Raw genomic sequence first — 17,989 nt, 5'->3', positions numbered from 1 at the left:
ATTGTAAGCTAAATCAGAAGTTCATGTGGCAATGTATTATCTTAATGCTTGTATTATTATATCACAATATAATATGATAAAAATATTATATTTATTACTTTAATATCACGTTACTGTTTTTGTCATTTAATTATGCTATAAGAGTTACGCCGATATTTTATTTTGCATGTGAAATATCACTATTCCATCATGTATACTGATGAGAAATATCACTTTGCACGTTTTCAAACGATGGGATGATTTAGATTGGACATTTATTTTTTTCCAAATTTTTTGAGTATGTTCCTACCAAAATTTTTTTTTACATGTCTTTCTAATTGATTCAATAACGTTTTAGGTGATGAACCAGGAAGTCAAAAAAGAGACTCCGCTGCAATTCAAATTCCGCGCCAAATTTTATCCCGAAGATGTTGCCGAGGAATTAATTCAAGATATCACCTTGCGTCTTTTTTATCTTCAGGTATGAGTGAATATAATAGTATTTTTATTTCTAATTGAGTATTATAAAATATTAAAAAATATATATCTAAATCTTTCAAGATTTATATGTAGATATAATAAAGATAATAAAGAAATTAATCTGTAAAATATTATATTGAAAAGAAAGATTATTATTATACAAAAAAGAATTACATATATACTATAGATACTATTATTTTTTAATATTTAAACGTATATATATATAAAAATAATAAAAAAAATAGCTTTTATCTTAGCTTTAATTAAAATAGCTTTAATTTTAAAATAATTTTAAATTTAAAATTAATTTTAAAATAGCTTTAATTAAAGTAAAAAAATATAATTTTTTATATTAGTTATAAATATATATTAGTAACACATTTTATTTGACTGTGTAATTTGTTAGTTTAAATTTTATAATGAAATTAGTTGAAATAAAAAAATCAGAATTATTATTATATATATATAATTATTATATATATATATACATATACATATACATATATATATACATACATGCATACATACATATATATGAATTATATTTAGGTGAAAAATGCTATTCTTACGGATGAAATTTATTGTCCTCCGGAAACATCTGTATTATTAGCTTCTTATGCAGTTCAAGCGAAACATGGAGATTTTCAAAAAGGTACGCATACTGCTGGTTTTTTGATAAATGATCGATTATTGCCACAACGAGTTGTGGATCAACACAAAATGAGCAAAGAAGAATGGGAAAGTTCGATTACTAATTGGTGGCAAGAACATCGTGGAATGTTACGTGAAGATGCAATGATGGAGTATCTAAAAATCGCTCAAGTAATGATTTGATAATTTTTTGTGTTAATTTATTGTGTAAATATATAATTTATTATATAATTAATATATGTATCTAGGATTTGGAAATGTATGGAGTAAACTATTTTGAAATTCGTAACAAAAAGGGTACAGATCTATGGTTAGGTGTTGATGCTTTGGGTTTGAATATATACGAGAAAGATGACAAATTGACACCAAAAATCGGTTTTCCATGGTCTGAGATAAGAAATATTTCATTTAATGAAAAAAAATTTATAATCAAGCCAATTGATAAAAAGGCACCAGATTTTGTCTTCTTTGCCACTAGAGTTAAAATAAACAAGCGAATTTTGGCATTATGCATGGGCAATCATGAACTTTACATGCGTCGACGTAAACCAGATACAATTGACGTACAGCAGATGAAGGTATGTTTTAGATTTGTTTCTTTAGTATCTTTATTTATTTTTTATTGCAAATAATGAGTTATTTCTGTAATTACAAAATATTTATAATCTAAAGGCTCAAGCAAGAGAAGAGAAAATTGCCAAACAGCAACAAAGAGAAAAGTTACAATTAGAGATAGCAGCAAGAGAACGTGCAGAGAGGAAACAACAAGAATATGAAGAAAGGCTTCGAAATATGGCAGAAGAAATGGATAGGCGGCAAGCTGAGTTAAATGAAGCTCAAGAAATGATTCGACGTTTAGAAGAACATCTTAGACAATTGCAAGCTGCTAAAGAAGAATTAGAAGATCGCCAAAAAGTATGTATGGTTTCGTGTGAAATGTAATTTTCTTATGATATACGTTTCTACATGACTTATTTTTATGTGAAGGAACTTACGGCTATGATGGAAAAACTTGAACTTTCACATGAAATGGAGGCTGCCGAACGTGCTAAACTTGAGCAAGAAATACGAGCCAAACAAGAAGAAATACAACGCATACAATCTGAAGTAGTAGCAAAAGATGCAGAAGCAAGGAGATTGGAAGAAGTATTTGAAGCTGCCAAGTATATAATTTCTTTTTTCTACATTTAAAATATACATAAAAAAATATTATATTTTATATTTTAAATCAATAATTTTTTATATATAGATTAAGACAAGAAGAAGCTGATCGAGCATTTCAAGCTAATACAACGCCCCATCATCATCATGTTGAAGAAAATGAAGAAGGTGAAGAAGAAGGAGAAGACGAAGTTTCTCATGGTGATGTTACTAAAGATCTTGCAACTGATGAATCAATAATTGATCCAGTCGAGGAGCGACGTACTTTGGCAGAAAGAAATGAACGTCTTCATGACCAACTTAAGGTGCTGATTTTTATTTATATTTAATAATATTATTACAAATAATGAATTTTTTTTTAAATTTATAAAACATTTTATAAATTCAATTTTTTTACTCAATTATATTTTTCAGGCATTGAAGAAAGATCTTGCACAATCGCGTGATGAATCGAAAGAAACCGTTATGGATAAAATTCATAAGGAAAATGTTAAACAAGGTCGTGATAAATACAAAACGCTTCGTGAGATTCGCAAAGGCAATACTAAGCGCCGTGTTGATCAATTTGAGAACATGTAAATTATGTATGCATTTATCTATTTGCCTGCCCATTTCATCCTATCTTTAAATTCTCTTTCAATTTCATGTACACATGAAACTCAGTAATCATTTATTCTATGTGAAAGACAGATTCGCTAATTCATATATAAAGACAATTTAGAGCTTCAACATATTATTTTATAATATTTTTTTGAAGATGTCTCAAGATATAAGTCGCTTACAATTTATAAGCGAAATGTAAAGTTTATAATATGTATTACTATTTTTTGAAGACGATTCTATAGTCTGAAGTACAGCTAAGTAAAAAATTTTTCATAATTGGCAAGGAACGCGACGAGCGACCAACTTGCGCCGTCTTCCATGTATGCTTCCACGTTGATCGCTGTTAAGCAGTTTTTCGTAAAGCAAAATATTTATATATTTTTTCATAACAAGTGTAAATTTTCTTGCTGTTTTAGCTATAAAATATTTAACGTTAATTCGTAATAATTTGTTATTTTAACTATTAATATATATTATTAGCTACTGTTGTTTTTTTTTCTAACAATATCCCTTTTTGCTAAAATGTCAAGAAAATGTGTTACATAATTTGTGAATATTATTTTATTTCTTCAAAATATTACATACAAGATTATGAGCACCGGCGCACTAGTATTTTCTTTTTCGAAGTATTACTGTCGGTCATTAAACATAACGTCACATATATAATTTCGTTTCAGTAATTATCTTCTTGTCGTGATTCTTATCATGTCGCATATTGTCCGTCCTTGGTAAGGATTTGCCGAGAAATATTTTGTATTTTTATTTGCTTACTTCTATTTACCAATTATATTATTTTGTTAATAGCGGTCGCTATGTATTTATACATATATACATATCAGTTTCATTTTTATTCTGATATATCATTTTGCAATTTACAGTAAATATTTACAGTAAATGATATAATATAAATAATAAATAAAATTATTTAACACATTGACATTTTAAAACAGTACGAAATAATAATCATTATTTTTTAATGAGTTATAAGTAATCTCTAAATATTATCCTAAGTAGGTTAATAATATACAAGCGACCGCTTGATTTAGAAAACATGAAATCAACGATATCCGTCTTCATAAAAAGTAGAGATGTAAGCATTTCATCAAATCGTTTGCGAAATTATACATACTACTTAATACGAACGAATTTGAACTAATGTTTAGTAACTTTATATTGATACACACTCGTGGCCTTTATTGATATAATGAAATAAGTATATTGAAATACTAGATATAATAATCAGTAATATAATAATATATAGAATATAGGAAAATCGCGTGACTCTTTGTATTGCATACCTTCAATAAGGTAATTGCGCGGTTCCTATAAAAATGATAGGTACGAAGATTTTTGAAAGTATGGAAGAATGAATGTGAGAAAGAATGGGATAATAAAAAATAATGTATGTATGAAAGGTCGAATGCTTGAAAAACTATAATATGTGGCTGTCTGGTACGCCATATATAAGTTTTAGAACAGTTTTCTTTTTAAAAAAAAATTTATACAGTACGACAATGAAATTTAATCAAGCTGATACGAGGGAAAATATATAATGCCTTATAAATGCTGCCAATTTTTTGACGGAATGCAAACAAAGAGGGTTATTATGAGATGACATAGTTTTTGCAATGAAGTAAAAAAGATGATGAAGAACTTTAAAAACTGATCAATGTATCGGAATTCACTTTGTACTATCATCATCAATAAATACGAAAGGAAAAATACAGGAAAAAGAAATATGTATAACAATAGATATTTTTTGATTATATTTAATACTACAATTTACAAATTAGTAGTGTTATTATTATTGTATTATTATATATTATAAATATTAATATTTACAATTTAGTACCATTATTATTAATATTAATATTATTATTATTATATTATTATTATTATTATTATTAATATTATTAATATTATTATTATTATTATTGAAATAATATTAAATGAAAATTGAAGCAAAGGATTTTATAGTCGTCTATTTGTACTATTAAAAAAGATTATTGAATAGCAATAACAAAGTATTTTATATAATAAACGTCAGGCTCTAATGTTCAGACAGACAAAAATATCATTTTTATAAAAACTTATTTGGATATTCTACCCATTAATCGCTTGGTTAGCATAGCAACAAAGCTATTTTTAAAACATTCCAAAAACATTTGTAAAATACTTGATACGTTAGGATTTTTCACTGAGAAATTTTTTTATAAAATTTATAAAAAATACAAACAAGAATTTTTTCTATATATATTTTAAATGTACTTAAATATATTTATATTGAAAATTAATATATATATATATTTTGTTTATTGACGTAAAAAATTTATGAATTGTCCTAACGTAGATTGCTAAATAATTTAATTTTTTGTGAAGGTAATAAATACAAAATTATTTTAACATATATTCGTATATTGTAATTTTATAAAAAAATTATGTTATTAAACTTTTGATTTGAAATAAAATTTAATAATTAATAAACAATTTACATATATTTATGTATTTACCTTCATAAAATTATTAAAAAAACCTTTAACGGTGCGCATATATTCAAGGTGTCACGGTGCTATAATTTTTTTTTTTTGATATATCCAAGCGTAAAAAACATGGCAGAAAAAAATATTCTTTTTTATATCTTAAATAAATTTTTATAATTATTGCTTGACGATATTTCATAAATTGCTACAATTATTTTCGAATATTCCACTTTTATATTGAGAAAAGTATCTTTATAACAGTATTATTAATTAATTATTGAAGTACATAAAAACACACAAAATAAGATCACAAAATTAGTAAACATTGTATTTGTTGGTGCGAAGATATATGAAAATCTCTTGTACTTTGCTGAAAAAGTTAGATATTGTTTAAATAAAAAAATCATATCATATATACTAAATATATTATTCTGATCCCGATTTATTCTTTTTTAATATAATTTTTTAATATCAATTTTATTTATTTACAACTTGCCAAATTTTTTTCCAATTTATGATTAAATTGTATGTATAACTTGTTTTTCTTTTGGATATTGAGGAATATATAATATAATTTTATAATTAATATTACTTTAAAAATTTTTCATATTGTGAATAAAATATGATTAAGAATAAAATATGATTAATAAAAATTATATATATTAAAATATAAATTATTTATTTTGTAATGTAGTATTTGTAAGTAATTATATTTTTTTATTTGAATAAAATTTTACTTTCTCAAAATTTTACTACAATTTAATAATTTGTATTTTCATATTGTATAATTTTCTTTAAATAATTATAAATAATGAAAAAGTTAAATAGTATGTATTTCATAAAATATTTGTATGTATGTATGTTTACATTTATCTTCAATGTGAAAAAAATAGTATTTATTTTATATGTATTTTACATGTAACAATTATACTATTATATATAACTATTATGTAATTATACAAGAAATGATAAATTAGAATTGGATATATGTATTTTTATAATTAAATATAAATTAAATATAAATAATTAAAAGTGATTTAAAATAATCATAATTAATAATATTTATGTTTTGTTATGATATATATATGAATATAATTTAATATATTCGAGACATTTCAAAATTACCCGCGCTATTTGATTATTCTATTTTTCAAACACCTGTTTGTCAAGTAAATGGCAACAGCGCAAGTTTATTGCATCTGCGCGAGTTCTTTAATGAATGACGATGACGTTGCTTTGATGTGATGTGTTTGTTATGTATGGAGAATGTTGCGTTACGATAAAAAAAGTCATGTTATAGAAAATCCATTCTCAGATCCATCTTCTGATGATGATACTGGTTATATCAGGTAAGTTTTTTGAATGTTCACACTTTCACAATTTATTATAATATCATTATTGTTTATATAATTTATAATTATACAAAAATAGCACCGGCGAAAATCACGAGTGAGTGTGTTTACACTTTGTTTATATGACGCATTCATTATTTGATTTTTAATACTTAAAAATGGATTGCATTTTAATATTTAAAAATGGTACATTTGTATAGTAAATAATAAAGAAAGCGAAAATATATATCATCTACGAAAAACGAATGTCGATTTTGAAGTGACGACATTTATCAATATTTCGTTGATAATATATTTCATTCGCCATTTATCCATAGCAAAATATTGATATTCTGTGAATAAAATGATTGCAAATGTTATATAAAAAAACAATTGTTGACCTTATCAAGATATTTATTTAATTACGATGCGAATAATGATATATGTATACTTAAAATACTCATTATTTTAATATTCATATTGTTATATCAAATATAAAATTACAGTTTAACATAAAGTTTCATGAAAAAAATTATGATTAATATATTTGTATATTTAAAAGATTTATTTAATTATATATAATATAATATATTCGAATTAAAAATAATATTAAATGTATTATATTTTTATAATATATGACTCATATTAAAATATATAGACATATTGTATTATTTTTTATATAACTAAATTATAATTTTAAAAAAAAATAAATACTTAAAATAAAAGTATATTAAATTTATTGATTAGTTTCTTGGTATCATCATATTGAATATAATATTCGATATTACATATATTTGTGAATATATATATATATATATGTATACATAATTAGTAAATTGAGTTAATTTTAAAGTTAAAGATAATTGATTTGTTAAATATTTAATATAAAGATTTAAATATTTAAAGCTATTAGAAGTTTTTATAATTGCATTATAATTTTTATAAAATTTTTTATTTTATATATCGTTCGTATTTTTTATGATACAATTTTGATTTTCGGAAATGATTTTTGATTCAGAAATTTTGACTATATTACAACAAATCATGTTTCCAGCAAAAGTTCAAAAAATCAAACAAATGAATTCGATGAATCGATTCAAGCAATGTGCGATATTTATGGACAAACACCTCCAAGAACTCGGTTAAATCGTAAGAAACGGTACTCAAGACAAAAACTCAATGGGGGGTAAGTTATATAATAATTAAATTAAATTAATGATAAATTATATATTTTTGTTTTCGATGAAAGAATTTGATTGATAAAAATTTTTTTAAAAGAGGATCGATCATAATCAAAACAAAAGAATATCATAAAGCATACTTTTAACCATTTTAAATAATCCAATCGAGAAATAGGAGAAATCTTTCTATATATAAAATATAAAATATAATATAAAATATAAAATATATATATATATTTATATATATTTATTATATAATTTATATAATTTATTTATATATATTTATTATATATATATTATATAATTATATAAAATATTATTATGATAGAAAATTTCGTAAATAATTACAAATAATATATTTAAAATATTACAAATAATTACAAATAAAATATTGTTTTATATTTTATTAAATAAAACATATTTTCAATTGTTCGATTTGAATTATATTATTTAAAACAAATGAAATTGCATATTATGATTGAACTAGTCTTATCGATATCGATAATTCATAAATTTTTATTAAATTTTTAATATAATTAATATAATAATAAATATTTAGAAATAATAACAAAATATATCTACAATTATAATTATACAATTATATTTAAATATATCTACAATTTATTAAATCCGTGTGACTCGTATTATTATTATTAATAATCTAATAAATCAATCCTTTCTTGTCCAAATATAATCAATTATAAAAATCTTCATATATCTTTAATCAACAAGTTATATTAACAAAAGCAACAATAATTTTATTTCTTATGAAACATTTTTAATATATAGAATATAATGAATTATATATAAAACAATTTTTTTATTAATAAAATATCACTCTAAAAAGATAAACTAACTTTATTATAACTTTATTATAGTGCAAGATAGTGCAAGATAAAATTTTAAACACATATTTATATTTTAATTAAGAAATATTCCTAAGCGAAATCATATTTGAAATTTAATTTTATAAAAATAATGAAAATTTGGATATTGATTTCACGCATTTAAAAAGATTTTTTGTCAAAAGAAATTATTCTATATGTAACCCATATTTTATATATATATTAATAATTAAGATCATTCAATTAAAATATTTATTAAAATCATTCATTTCATTATCCAAAGTATTTCTTTCGTGAACTTTTATGATCTTGAAAATCATGGTCATGAACATGAATGAATTCATTTTGAAATATAGTTTCACATGATATAAAAATATATATGTATGCAGCATTCCATTTAAAAAAGTCGAAGATTATTTTCGAAAAATATTGAAGATATAAAAAATTGAAGTTATTATGTAGTTGATAAAAAATAAAAAAAATGTTCTTTCAGATATTTTTTTTTAATACTTATCATTTATAAAAAAAATTTAGCTATAATAATAATTTTTAAATATGTATAAAAATTATTATGTTGTTACAATTGATGATTAAATGTATTTCAAATAAATATATTATATATAAAAATCATGTTTATGAAATAAAGTGAAAATAAGATTCTTTTAATATAAGCAATATTTAAATTTTTTCGTAAATATTTTGTTTAATATATATTATTTTAAATTAGAAATATAAAATTACATTAAATAACTTTTACAATTGTAAGACATATTATTCATTCATGATATCTATTAAATTATATTCTATTAATTTAATACTTATAAATTTATTTATTTATATATTTACAAATTTAATTATTTTTTAAGAGAAACAAAATCATGGGAAAAAGATACACAATCAAAAGTGATGATTCGCAGACGTAATACTCTGGACAATATAATTTTTAATGAGATGTGTGACAAAGCAGATAAAGATTATGAAAACGAAGCAAATCGAGATATAACGAAGGAAGGAAACAGAAAATATAAAAGAAGTTTAAAAATATTGCGTGGAAATGAAAGAGATTTAAAATTAGATATAGAGGCAGCTTATAATTATATGGAAAAGTTTAATCCTTGTGAAGTATCAACTCCTAATCACATAAAGGTACCAAATAAATAAAAAATGAGGAAGTTATTTTAATCTATTTAAATAGGTATATTTTTTTGGCTATTATTCAAAACAAAATTAATTGAAAATATTTACAGATTGAAACTCGAAATAGATTTCGTAGCTTGCGATCAAAGCCTATTGATGTAGAAGAAAAAAAGGTTGAAATTAAAATTAATGAACAGATTTCAATTTCGGATAATAAAGAATCAATACCAAAGACGCTAAGTTTTAAAGAACGAGAAATATTTCACGATACATTTTCTTTCTTAATTAGATTGGTAAATAATTATTTTGTTACAAATAATTGAATATTTAATTTATTAATTTTCATATTAAAATTTTTAAATATTTCTTTTTATATTTAAAAATTTTATATTTATATTTTTATTTATATTTCCCCATTTTATAGGGAAGTATAGAGCGAAATTGCTCTCGTCAAATTAGTCATGAAGAAACATGTTGGCAAAATGAATTAAAAGATTTAATATGGCTAGAATTACAAGCTTATTATGCTGATCGCAGTCCAATGGCTCAGGATGAATATTTATGCAAACAACGGGAAACTGTAGAAGGTTTACTTAAAGAAATAATGGAGTACAGGTAAATTATGTAAGAATTTAATGTATATGATTAATTTGATGTACTATATTATTATAGTTATCAAAACAAAAGAAAATTAAAATAAACATATATTTTTAGATATGATCCTGTTGCAAATGTAAAAAACAACAATAAATCAAGTTCAAGTATAGAATTAGGTATTTGTCCAGGTTGTCTTTCAATGTATTGTAGAGCATGTGCACGAGCACAAGGTGAAGCATTACAACAAGTAGAGATATTATTGTCTAGATTAGAGACAGCAGAAGCACTTTATCCTTCATCACAAGCTTTTGCTATACATTATCCTTTATATAAAAGTACAGAATTCACTGACAGAGTGAAAGCAATGTGTCTTTGGTATAACATGACTAAACATCATCAACTCAAATTACAAATATTAGGAAAATTACTTATGAGATCGCATACTAAAAGAAAACATGATGATGGAGATTCTGGAATAAGGTATCAAAAATAACTATAGAATAAAATGATATTGTTAAAAAATGAAATTTATATATTTTTCATTTCAGTTCACGATCTTCAGATACAATTGATTCTTTAGACTGTAAACAAACCTTAGTACGATTTGAAATATCAAATCAACAAAATGAAAATTCCAGTCCTTCAGATAGTAACAATAGTAATAATTCTTCTGGTTTATCTTTTCCACAATCTTGGCCTTCTACACCTGAAATTTCATTTACAAGTATAGAAAATGATAAAAGCGATAAACTAGATTTTTATTTAGTTGAATTCGATCGGCAAGCTTATAGGTTAATATTATGTTGGTTAATATTATTCTTATTAACTTAATTACTTCTTTCATTTCATTTTTTATTAATTAATAGAAAATATATTGAAGATGTATTAAAGACTAGAGGTCTAAGAAAAAGTTTATATTTTCTTGAAAGATTGCATACTTATGTCTTAAGAAAAGCAAGATTAACACTAGAAAAAAATGATATAAATGATACTTTAAATGAAGAATATGAAGGTGATGTAGAATTGCGTCGATATGGTGCATGGAGTCCTGAAGCAAGAGAATTAAATCTTCCTTCATATAGGTATGAAAATAAATTTGTATATATTATTTATATACTTTATTTTTATATTTTGATTAAGTAAATTTTTTTTAGAGCTGCTTTTGTGTTCCTATCTCGAGTTCCATTAGATGTCGTTCATGAATTTTTGAGGATGAGATTAGAACAAAAACCAGAACAACCCAGTCCTTTATCAGTTCGACAACTTATGCGTGAACTTAGAGAAGGTCTTAGAATTGCATGTATTCATCGTGATAGATTTGCTGCTCATTCTTGTGCAGCAGTTAGTGATAATAGTTGCGAAAATTTATTTCAAGAAAATGTGAAAGATTTTGATGAAAGTTTAAAAGCTGTTTTTGAAGTATATCTTGATTATCTACAACAATGGGTTGATATGGTACAACATGATAGTTTTTATAAAAATTTAATTATGGATGAATGGATATTTGTAAAATCAATAGCAAGAAATATAATAAATGGATGTGAAATTGCAGGAATTAAATTTTGGTAAGTTATGTTATAATATTATTATTATAATGCATATTTCTTCATATTTTTTATTTTATAGTGAAATCGTGAAAACCATGATTGAGCAAGTTAAAGAATATCTTAATGAGAGACCACGAGAAATTCAAGAAACTACTGAGGATTGGAATGATGATGATTGGTCAAACAGGTAAAATTATATTATTTTAACACTTTTATTTTAACACTTATTTGAACACTTTTAATTGTTTTTAAAAAATTGTTCTTATTTTATTTTGATATGATTTAGATTTCAGCGAATATTCGTAGAACGTGAATGGCAAGGGATGTTTGTAGAGGCTCGAGAAAAAATAGTTAAATGTATTGTCCTTGCTAAATGTATAAAATGTGATATTGAAAAATGGTCTACATTTAATGAGAAATTAGAAAAATCATTAATGTCTGTAAAGGTAAATATTATTAAAAATTAAGTTAGAATTTTATATATTTGAAAAAATATTTTTTTTATATATTTATAGGATTCAGTTATGGGTCTTAAACACGATATCACGACTGTAATTGAATATTTTCAACATAATCTTAAAAATATAAAAGAACCAAATTATGAATATGATCGATCTGCTATGCGATCGAGAATAAGAGAAATACTTCATCAAGCTTATCGAATGGGTTTTGATTATTATAAAGAAACATGTAGATTATTTGCATTCGAAGAAAAAGCTACTTTAGCAAGAAGTTTAGTTTCTTTTGCTTTTTTATGGATGGAATTTGTTAAAACACGATGTGAACGTGGAAGAGGTTTAAGACCTAGATGGGCAAATCAAGGTTTAGAATTCTTAATTATAGTATGTGAACCACAATATACTAAACATTTAACTGATGAGGAATTTGAAGAGTTAAAAACTTGTATGGATCGTTGTATTTCACATGTTGTTGGAAGTACAAATACTGCTACAAATATAGAAACAGAAAGTAAAGTTTTATTTTTATTATATATTATTTTATTAAATGTTTATTGATTATTAATTATTATTGAATTAAATGTTTGATTAATTATATTTTAGATTTAAAAAGATTATCTCATTCAAGAGCATCTTCACCTTGTCATACTAGAACTGCAAGTTTTTCCCAGAAACCTAGAGATATTCTTAAATCTCCAGATATTCCATCTTATTTTAAAAAAGTTTTTTCGTCAAATGTTGTAGATGGAAATATAAATACAAATAACTTAGATCAAATTCTATCCAGACAGGAAAGAATCAATCAAGGTATACAAAAAATAGAATTTAATATTGATGAGAAACTAAAAAACAGTGAACTTATTGGACAAGTTATAGATAGAAAAGCTGTTGATAGAATTTATATTAAAGCGAGAAGAGTAACTTTTACTTGGCAAAGAGGTATCAAAATTGGTAAGTTTAAATGTGTATTAAAATGTTTTCATTTTAATTTAATATTATAAATTAAACTATAAAACTATTATTTATAGGACAAGGAAGATTTGGTAAAGTATACACTATTGTCAATAATCAAACTGGTGAATTATTAGCTATGAAAGAAGTTCAATTACAACCTGGAGATCATAGAGCAATTAGACGTGTTGCAGAGGAATTACAAATATTTGAAGGAATTCAATACAAACATTTAGTCCGATATTATGGATTAGAAATTCACCGCGTAAGTTAATATATATGTAATATGTATGAAATATATATAAAAAACATATATAAAAAATATTGAATAATAAATATATTATAGGAAGAAATGTTAATTTTTATGGAATTTTGTGCTGAAGGAACTTTAGAAAGTTTAATAGCGGGTAGTGAAAATGGTTTATCAGAATCATTGATTAGAAAATACACATATCAACTCATTTCAGCTGTAGTAATACTTCATTCTCATGGAATAGTACATCGTGATATTAAACGTATGTCTTATAATTTTATAATCTAAGAATAGAATATTTTTAGTGTGTACAATACATGTTTTGATTATACAATATTTATATTTTACATATAGCTGCAAATATTTTTTTAACGGATGAAGGTAATTGTTTGAAACTTGGTGATTTTGGGAGTGCTGTGCAAATTAAGGCACATACTACTATGCCAGGTGAATTACAAGGTTTTGTTGGCACTCAAGGTTAATTTTAATTTTTACTTAAGAATAAAAATAAAGGGCATGAGTTTTAATTTACATACTTCAGTAATATAATAAATAATGTTAAAATGGTAATTAAAATAAAATAAAAAAATTATTAAAGAGAAATAATGAAAATTCGTGGCCTGTATTTTAGTTCTGATATTATATTTTTGAAGATATTTTAATATTTAATATTTGTATACAGCTTATATGGCACCAGAAGTATTTATGAAATCAGAAAGTAGTGGTCATGGTAGAGCAGCCGATATTTGGTCAATTGGTTGTTGTGTTATAGAAATGGCGAGTGGTCGAAGACCTTGGTCAGATTATGATTCTAATTATCAAATCATGTTTAAAGTATATAGATTTACGTAATCTTTTTATTTATATTATATATAATATATTTTTTTTATATAAATATATATTTTATAATGCTTCTTTAGGTAGGAATGGGTGAAACACCAGCATTGCCAAAAAATCTTTCAATTGAAGGCATTGACTTTATTAATAAATGTTTACAACATGATCCAAAGAAAAGATTGACAGCAAATGTTTTACTTACACTTCCATTCACACAAACAGAAGATGTTAATGCTGATTTATTATTACCGCGATACCAAGCATAATTAATAATTAGTAAGAATTGTTATATTAAAAATCTTTTCAATTTAAAAATATTAAAAATTTAACATTAATACCTATATCAGATTAAATATCAATTTTCAATACTTTTTTTCATTATATTTGTTTTTCTTCATTAGTATTCTTTCTTCTTTAGTATTATTTATATTATTTTTTAATTTTCAAAAAAATTGTTTATAAATATTGTTTATAAAAATTATTTATAAATATATGTTTATAAATATGTTCCTTATTAAATAAGGAAAAAAAGTAAAAAAATTAAGGATATAAATATTGAACTAAAATCATTGTGCATTCTTAGAAATATAGCTTAGAAAAGATATTTTCTATAGAATATAATTTATATTTTTAATAATATAACAAAATGTTATGTAGCAACTAGTATATATTTTTTCCTATTTTTTAGAAAAGTATTTAAATAATATGTACAAATGTATATTAAATGTATAATTGTATATTAAATTATTGTATAATAAAGAAATCAAATTATTTCTTTTTAATTGAATATTATATTTTAATTGAATTGTATTATTAATAAGAGAAAATAAAAAAAAATGGTGATGTTACAATAGTGTTTATTTTTGCACGAGAAAACTTACATATGATACAACATACTTGCCAAATTAAATAATTACAGAGGTATGCTGTGTATACTTTCCATATGAACAGAAAGTGAAATGTGTTTAATATTACTAGATATTATATTGCATACGAAGACAACTATTTTGTGAAGATTTTTTTTATTCTGATTTTGTTATTTATTATTGTAAATTTCATCTATTTTATTACGTGTTATAAGATATACATATAATTTCACATTAACAATAGCAGTCTTCGTAAGGAATGCATTTTATTTCGAAATAATTCTAACTGAACTTAATTATATTATTTTAGTTCAATTGACGCATTCTCTCTCTCTCTCTCTCTCTCTCTCTCTCTCTCTCTCTCTCTCTCTCTTTTAAGTACTTCTATAAGTTTAAGAAGATATGTTCTATTCGATAAAGTCATCGCTATGATGACTTTCGCTTGATATGCGCGATATTCTTGGCCGTGAAGATATTGCAATATCTCTGCAATATAATAAAAATGCATAAATACTTTCAATGATATAATATCCAATTCTATCTTAAATATAATATAATTAATATAATTAATATTAATATAATATAATTAATAATAAATATAATTCGCATCTTAAGAAATTAAATAATACAGAACACTTTCATATATTATACACATATACGCGAAAACAGATATAGATATAGATTTTTTTTTTTTACATATAAATGTGTCTTGATATGTAAATACATTTATGTGTATCATAATTATATATAACTTTATTTAATAACAGTACATATGAAGGAACCAGGACAATTCCTCGTATTATTTGAAGATTTATTCTACGTTAAATCAAAGCAAAATTGCTTAGACTTTGAATATAAAACTCCTGATTTAATGTAATAAGATTTCATATTTTCAAACAATCATGACTTAACGACGATATATATGAATAAAACTCTGTTTTCAATAAAATACTTATGTTTTAGCATGTGAAAACTTTGCTAAACCTCAATGACAATCTTAAAACACGTGTATTTGTATAGTGGAAGTAGTATATAATTTATAACAAAGCTAACAAACAGCTTCGTAAAATATGAATAATGTCAACAGATGTGTCACAAGATGTAACTATGTATATAATGTATATAAATGTGTATATATAATTTTTCTATCTATAATAAATTACAATAAATTATAATAGTTTGATATAAATAGGATGAGTGTAACGATGTCACTGAGAGTAGCGCCGACTAATAATATTTCCATATCTCAAGAAAAAAATCGTATTTGACAGAATATGGTATATAAGAAAAATAGCATTAGTACAGTAGTAGTTAATTAGACGTAGAACTTTAATGTGATAGAGAGATAGAGCTATTGTCAACGTTTGCTTGCCTATTAAAGAAGAGCAAACCGCTGACCTATCTAAGAATTGGACAAGAGTTTACTGTGCGGGCGCCAACACACGAATGATTGGCCACGTTAGAATGCGTTGCGACAGATGAGATCCGTGCGCTAGAAATTTTTTCTCTTTTATCGAATTATTTAATTTTTCAATTTCTATTTGTATATTCTGTCTCTTTATTATGTTTTCATCGTAAAGATATCACATCACATAATAAGTTTAATAGTATAAATCATGAATTTTTAAAATTTTTATGACTGATATTTTTTGTTTTTATAATTGAAAATTTTATAATTGATATAATTGATAATTTTATAATTTTTACCTGATATATTGAATATAAATTTTTTAATATAATTTTATATTAATTTCAATAAATCTATTTAAACATATTTATTAAACATATTTTTTATCTTAAACATATTTAAAATTTTGTACTTTATATTTAACGAACTTTTGTTAAAAAAAAAAGATTTTTACAATTTATAAAGTTCTCATATTCTAATAATAAAAATAAATAAATAAATTATACAAATTATATGAAAGAAGAGCATATAAAATGTGTTTGTTGTCATTATAATCAAAGTTTTTAAGTATTTCATTGCTAGATAATATTATTATGATTTTTTGTAGTTATAAGATACTTATTCCTAACATAGTTTCATTGATAATATATTTTAATAACTACATATTGAATACTAAATATATAAAAATTGGAACTATCAATAACATCAATTACATAGTTAAATAATAATATCAATTACATAGTAGATAAGTATAAGAAATATTTGCATATTCATTTTTCGAAAATGATGGAAATGTTATTTTTTATGATATATTTTTATGTATTTGTAGCACTTATAAATTTTAAATAAAATATTTACGAAAATAAATAATTTTCTACCTAAATTGAATTAAAAAAATTTGTATATTCTTATTTGAAAGTATATTGAAGAAACTTTACTAAGTAAACTTTTCTTGTGAGACAGAATATTATATTTCAAATACATATCCTTTTATTTCAATTACATGCAGTCAATAAGATATTAGATAGTCAATAAGATATACACATCATAATGAAACAATAAAACAACAATAAAATGCTCATAGAAAGTCAACAATAAAAGAAAATTTTAATATTTTTAAAAAAGATATTAATATATCTTTTTTAATAAAGCTATATGTTGTAAGTAAATATCTTATTAACATTTTTGTAATTCTTAGAAATAGTTTCTAAATATTAGTAACTA

General features: G+C 22.9%; 2 protein-coding genes across 10 annotated transcripts in view; both read left to right on the top strand.

Moving 5' to 3' along the window:
• LOC122719089 (moesin/ezrin/radixin homolog 1) overlaps positions 1–4,627 on the top strand; it is a 29,517-nt gene extending 24,890 nt beyond the window's left edge. For all 9 annotated transcript variants that reach the window (XM_043944639.1, XM_043944635.1, XM_043944642.1 and 6 more), the window contains 7 exons: positions 338–460; positions 1,009–1,281; positions 1,359–1,688; positions 1,783–2,025; positions 2,098–2,273; positions 2,360–2,576; positions 2,686–4,627. In XM_043944639.1, coding sequence (XP_043800574.1) covers positions 338–460; positions 1,009–1,281; positions 1,359–1,688; positions 1,783–2,025; positions 2,098–2,273; positions 2,360–2,576; positions 2,686–2,850 — 1,527 coding nt within the window. In that variant the 3' untranslated portion in view covers positions 2,851–4,627. The remainder of the gene's footprint in view (positions 1–337; positions 461–1,008; positions 1,282–1,358; positions 1,689–1,782; positions 2,026–2,097; positions 2,274–2,359; positions 2,577–2,685) is intronic.
• Positions 4,628–6,429: 1,802 nt separating this feature from the next.
• On the top strand, positions 6,430–14,839 carry LOC122719017 (mitogen-activated protein kinase kinase kinase 4). Its single transcript, XM_043944514.1, has 18 exons — positions 6,430–6,703; positions 7,740–7,871; positions 9,578–9,857; positions 9,959–10,141; positions 10,273–10,463; positions 10,563–10,925; positions 10,994–11,236; positions 11,312–11,527; positions 11,600–12,010; positions 12,072–12,179; positions 12,279–12,438; positions 12,508–12,961; positions 13,054–13,401; positions 13,479–13,666; positions 13,748–13,916; positions 14,009–14,131; positions 14,337–14,488; positions 14,575–14,839. Exons 1-18 carry the CDS (start codon positions 6,621–6,623, stop codon positions 14,755–14,757), a joined length of 3,987 nt encoding a protein of 1,328 aa, XP_043800449.1. The 5' UTR covers positions 6,430–6,620; the 3' UTR covers positions 14,758–14,839.
• The last annotated feature ends 3,150 nt before the right edge of the window (positions 14,840–17,989 follow it).

This window comes from Apis laboriosa, unplaced genomic scaffold, assembly GCF_014066325.1.
Source record: "Apis laboriosa isolate Shangri-la unplaced genomic scaffold, ASM1406632v1 scaffold69_cov144, whole genome shotgun sequence".
Taxonomy (NCBI): domain Eukaryota; kingdom Metazoa; phylum Arthropoda; class Insecta; order Hymenoptera; family Apidae; genus Apis; species Apis laboriosa.
Note: the sequence above shows the minus strand (reverse complement) of the source record. Positions and strands in the feature narration are given on the sequence as shown.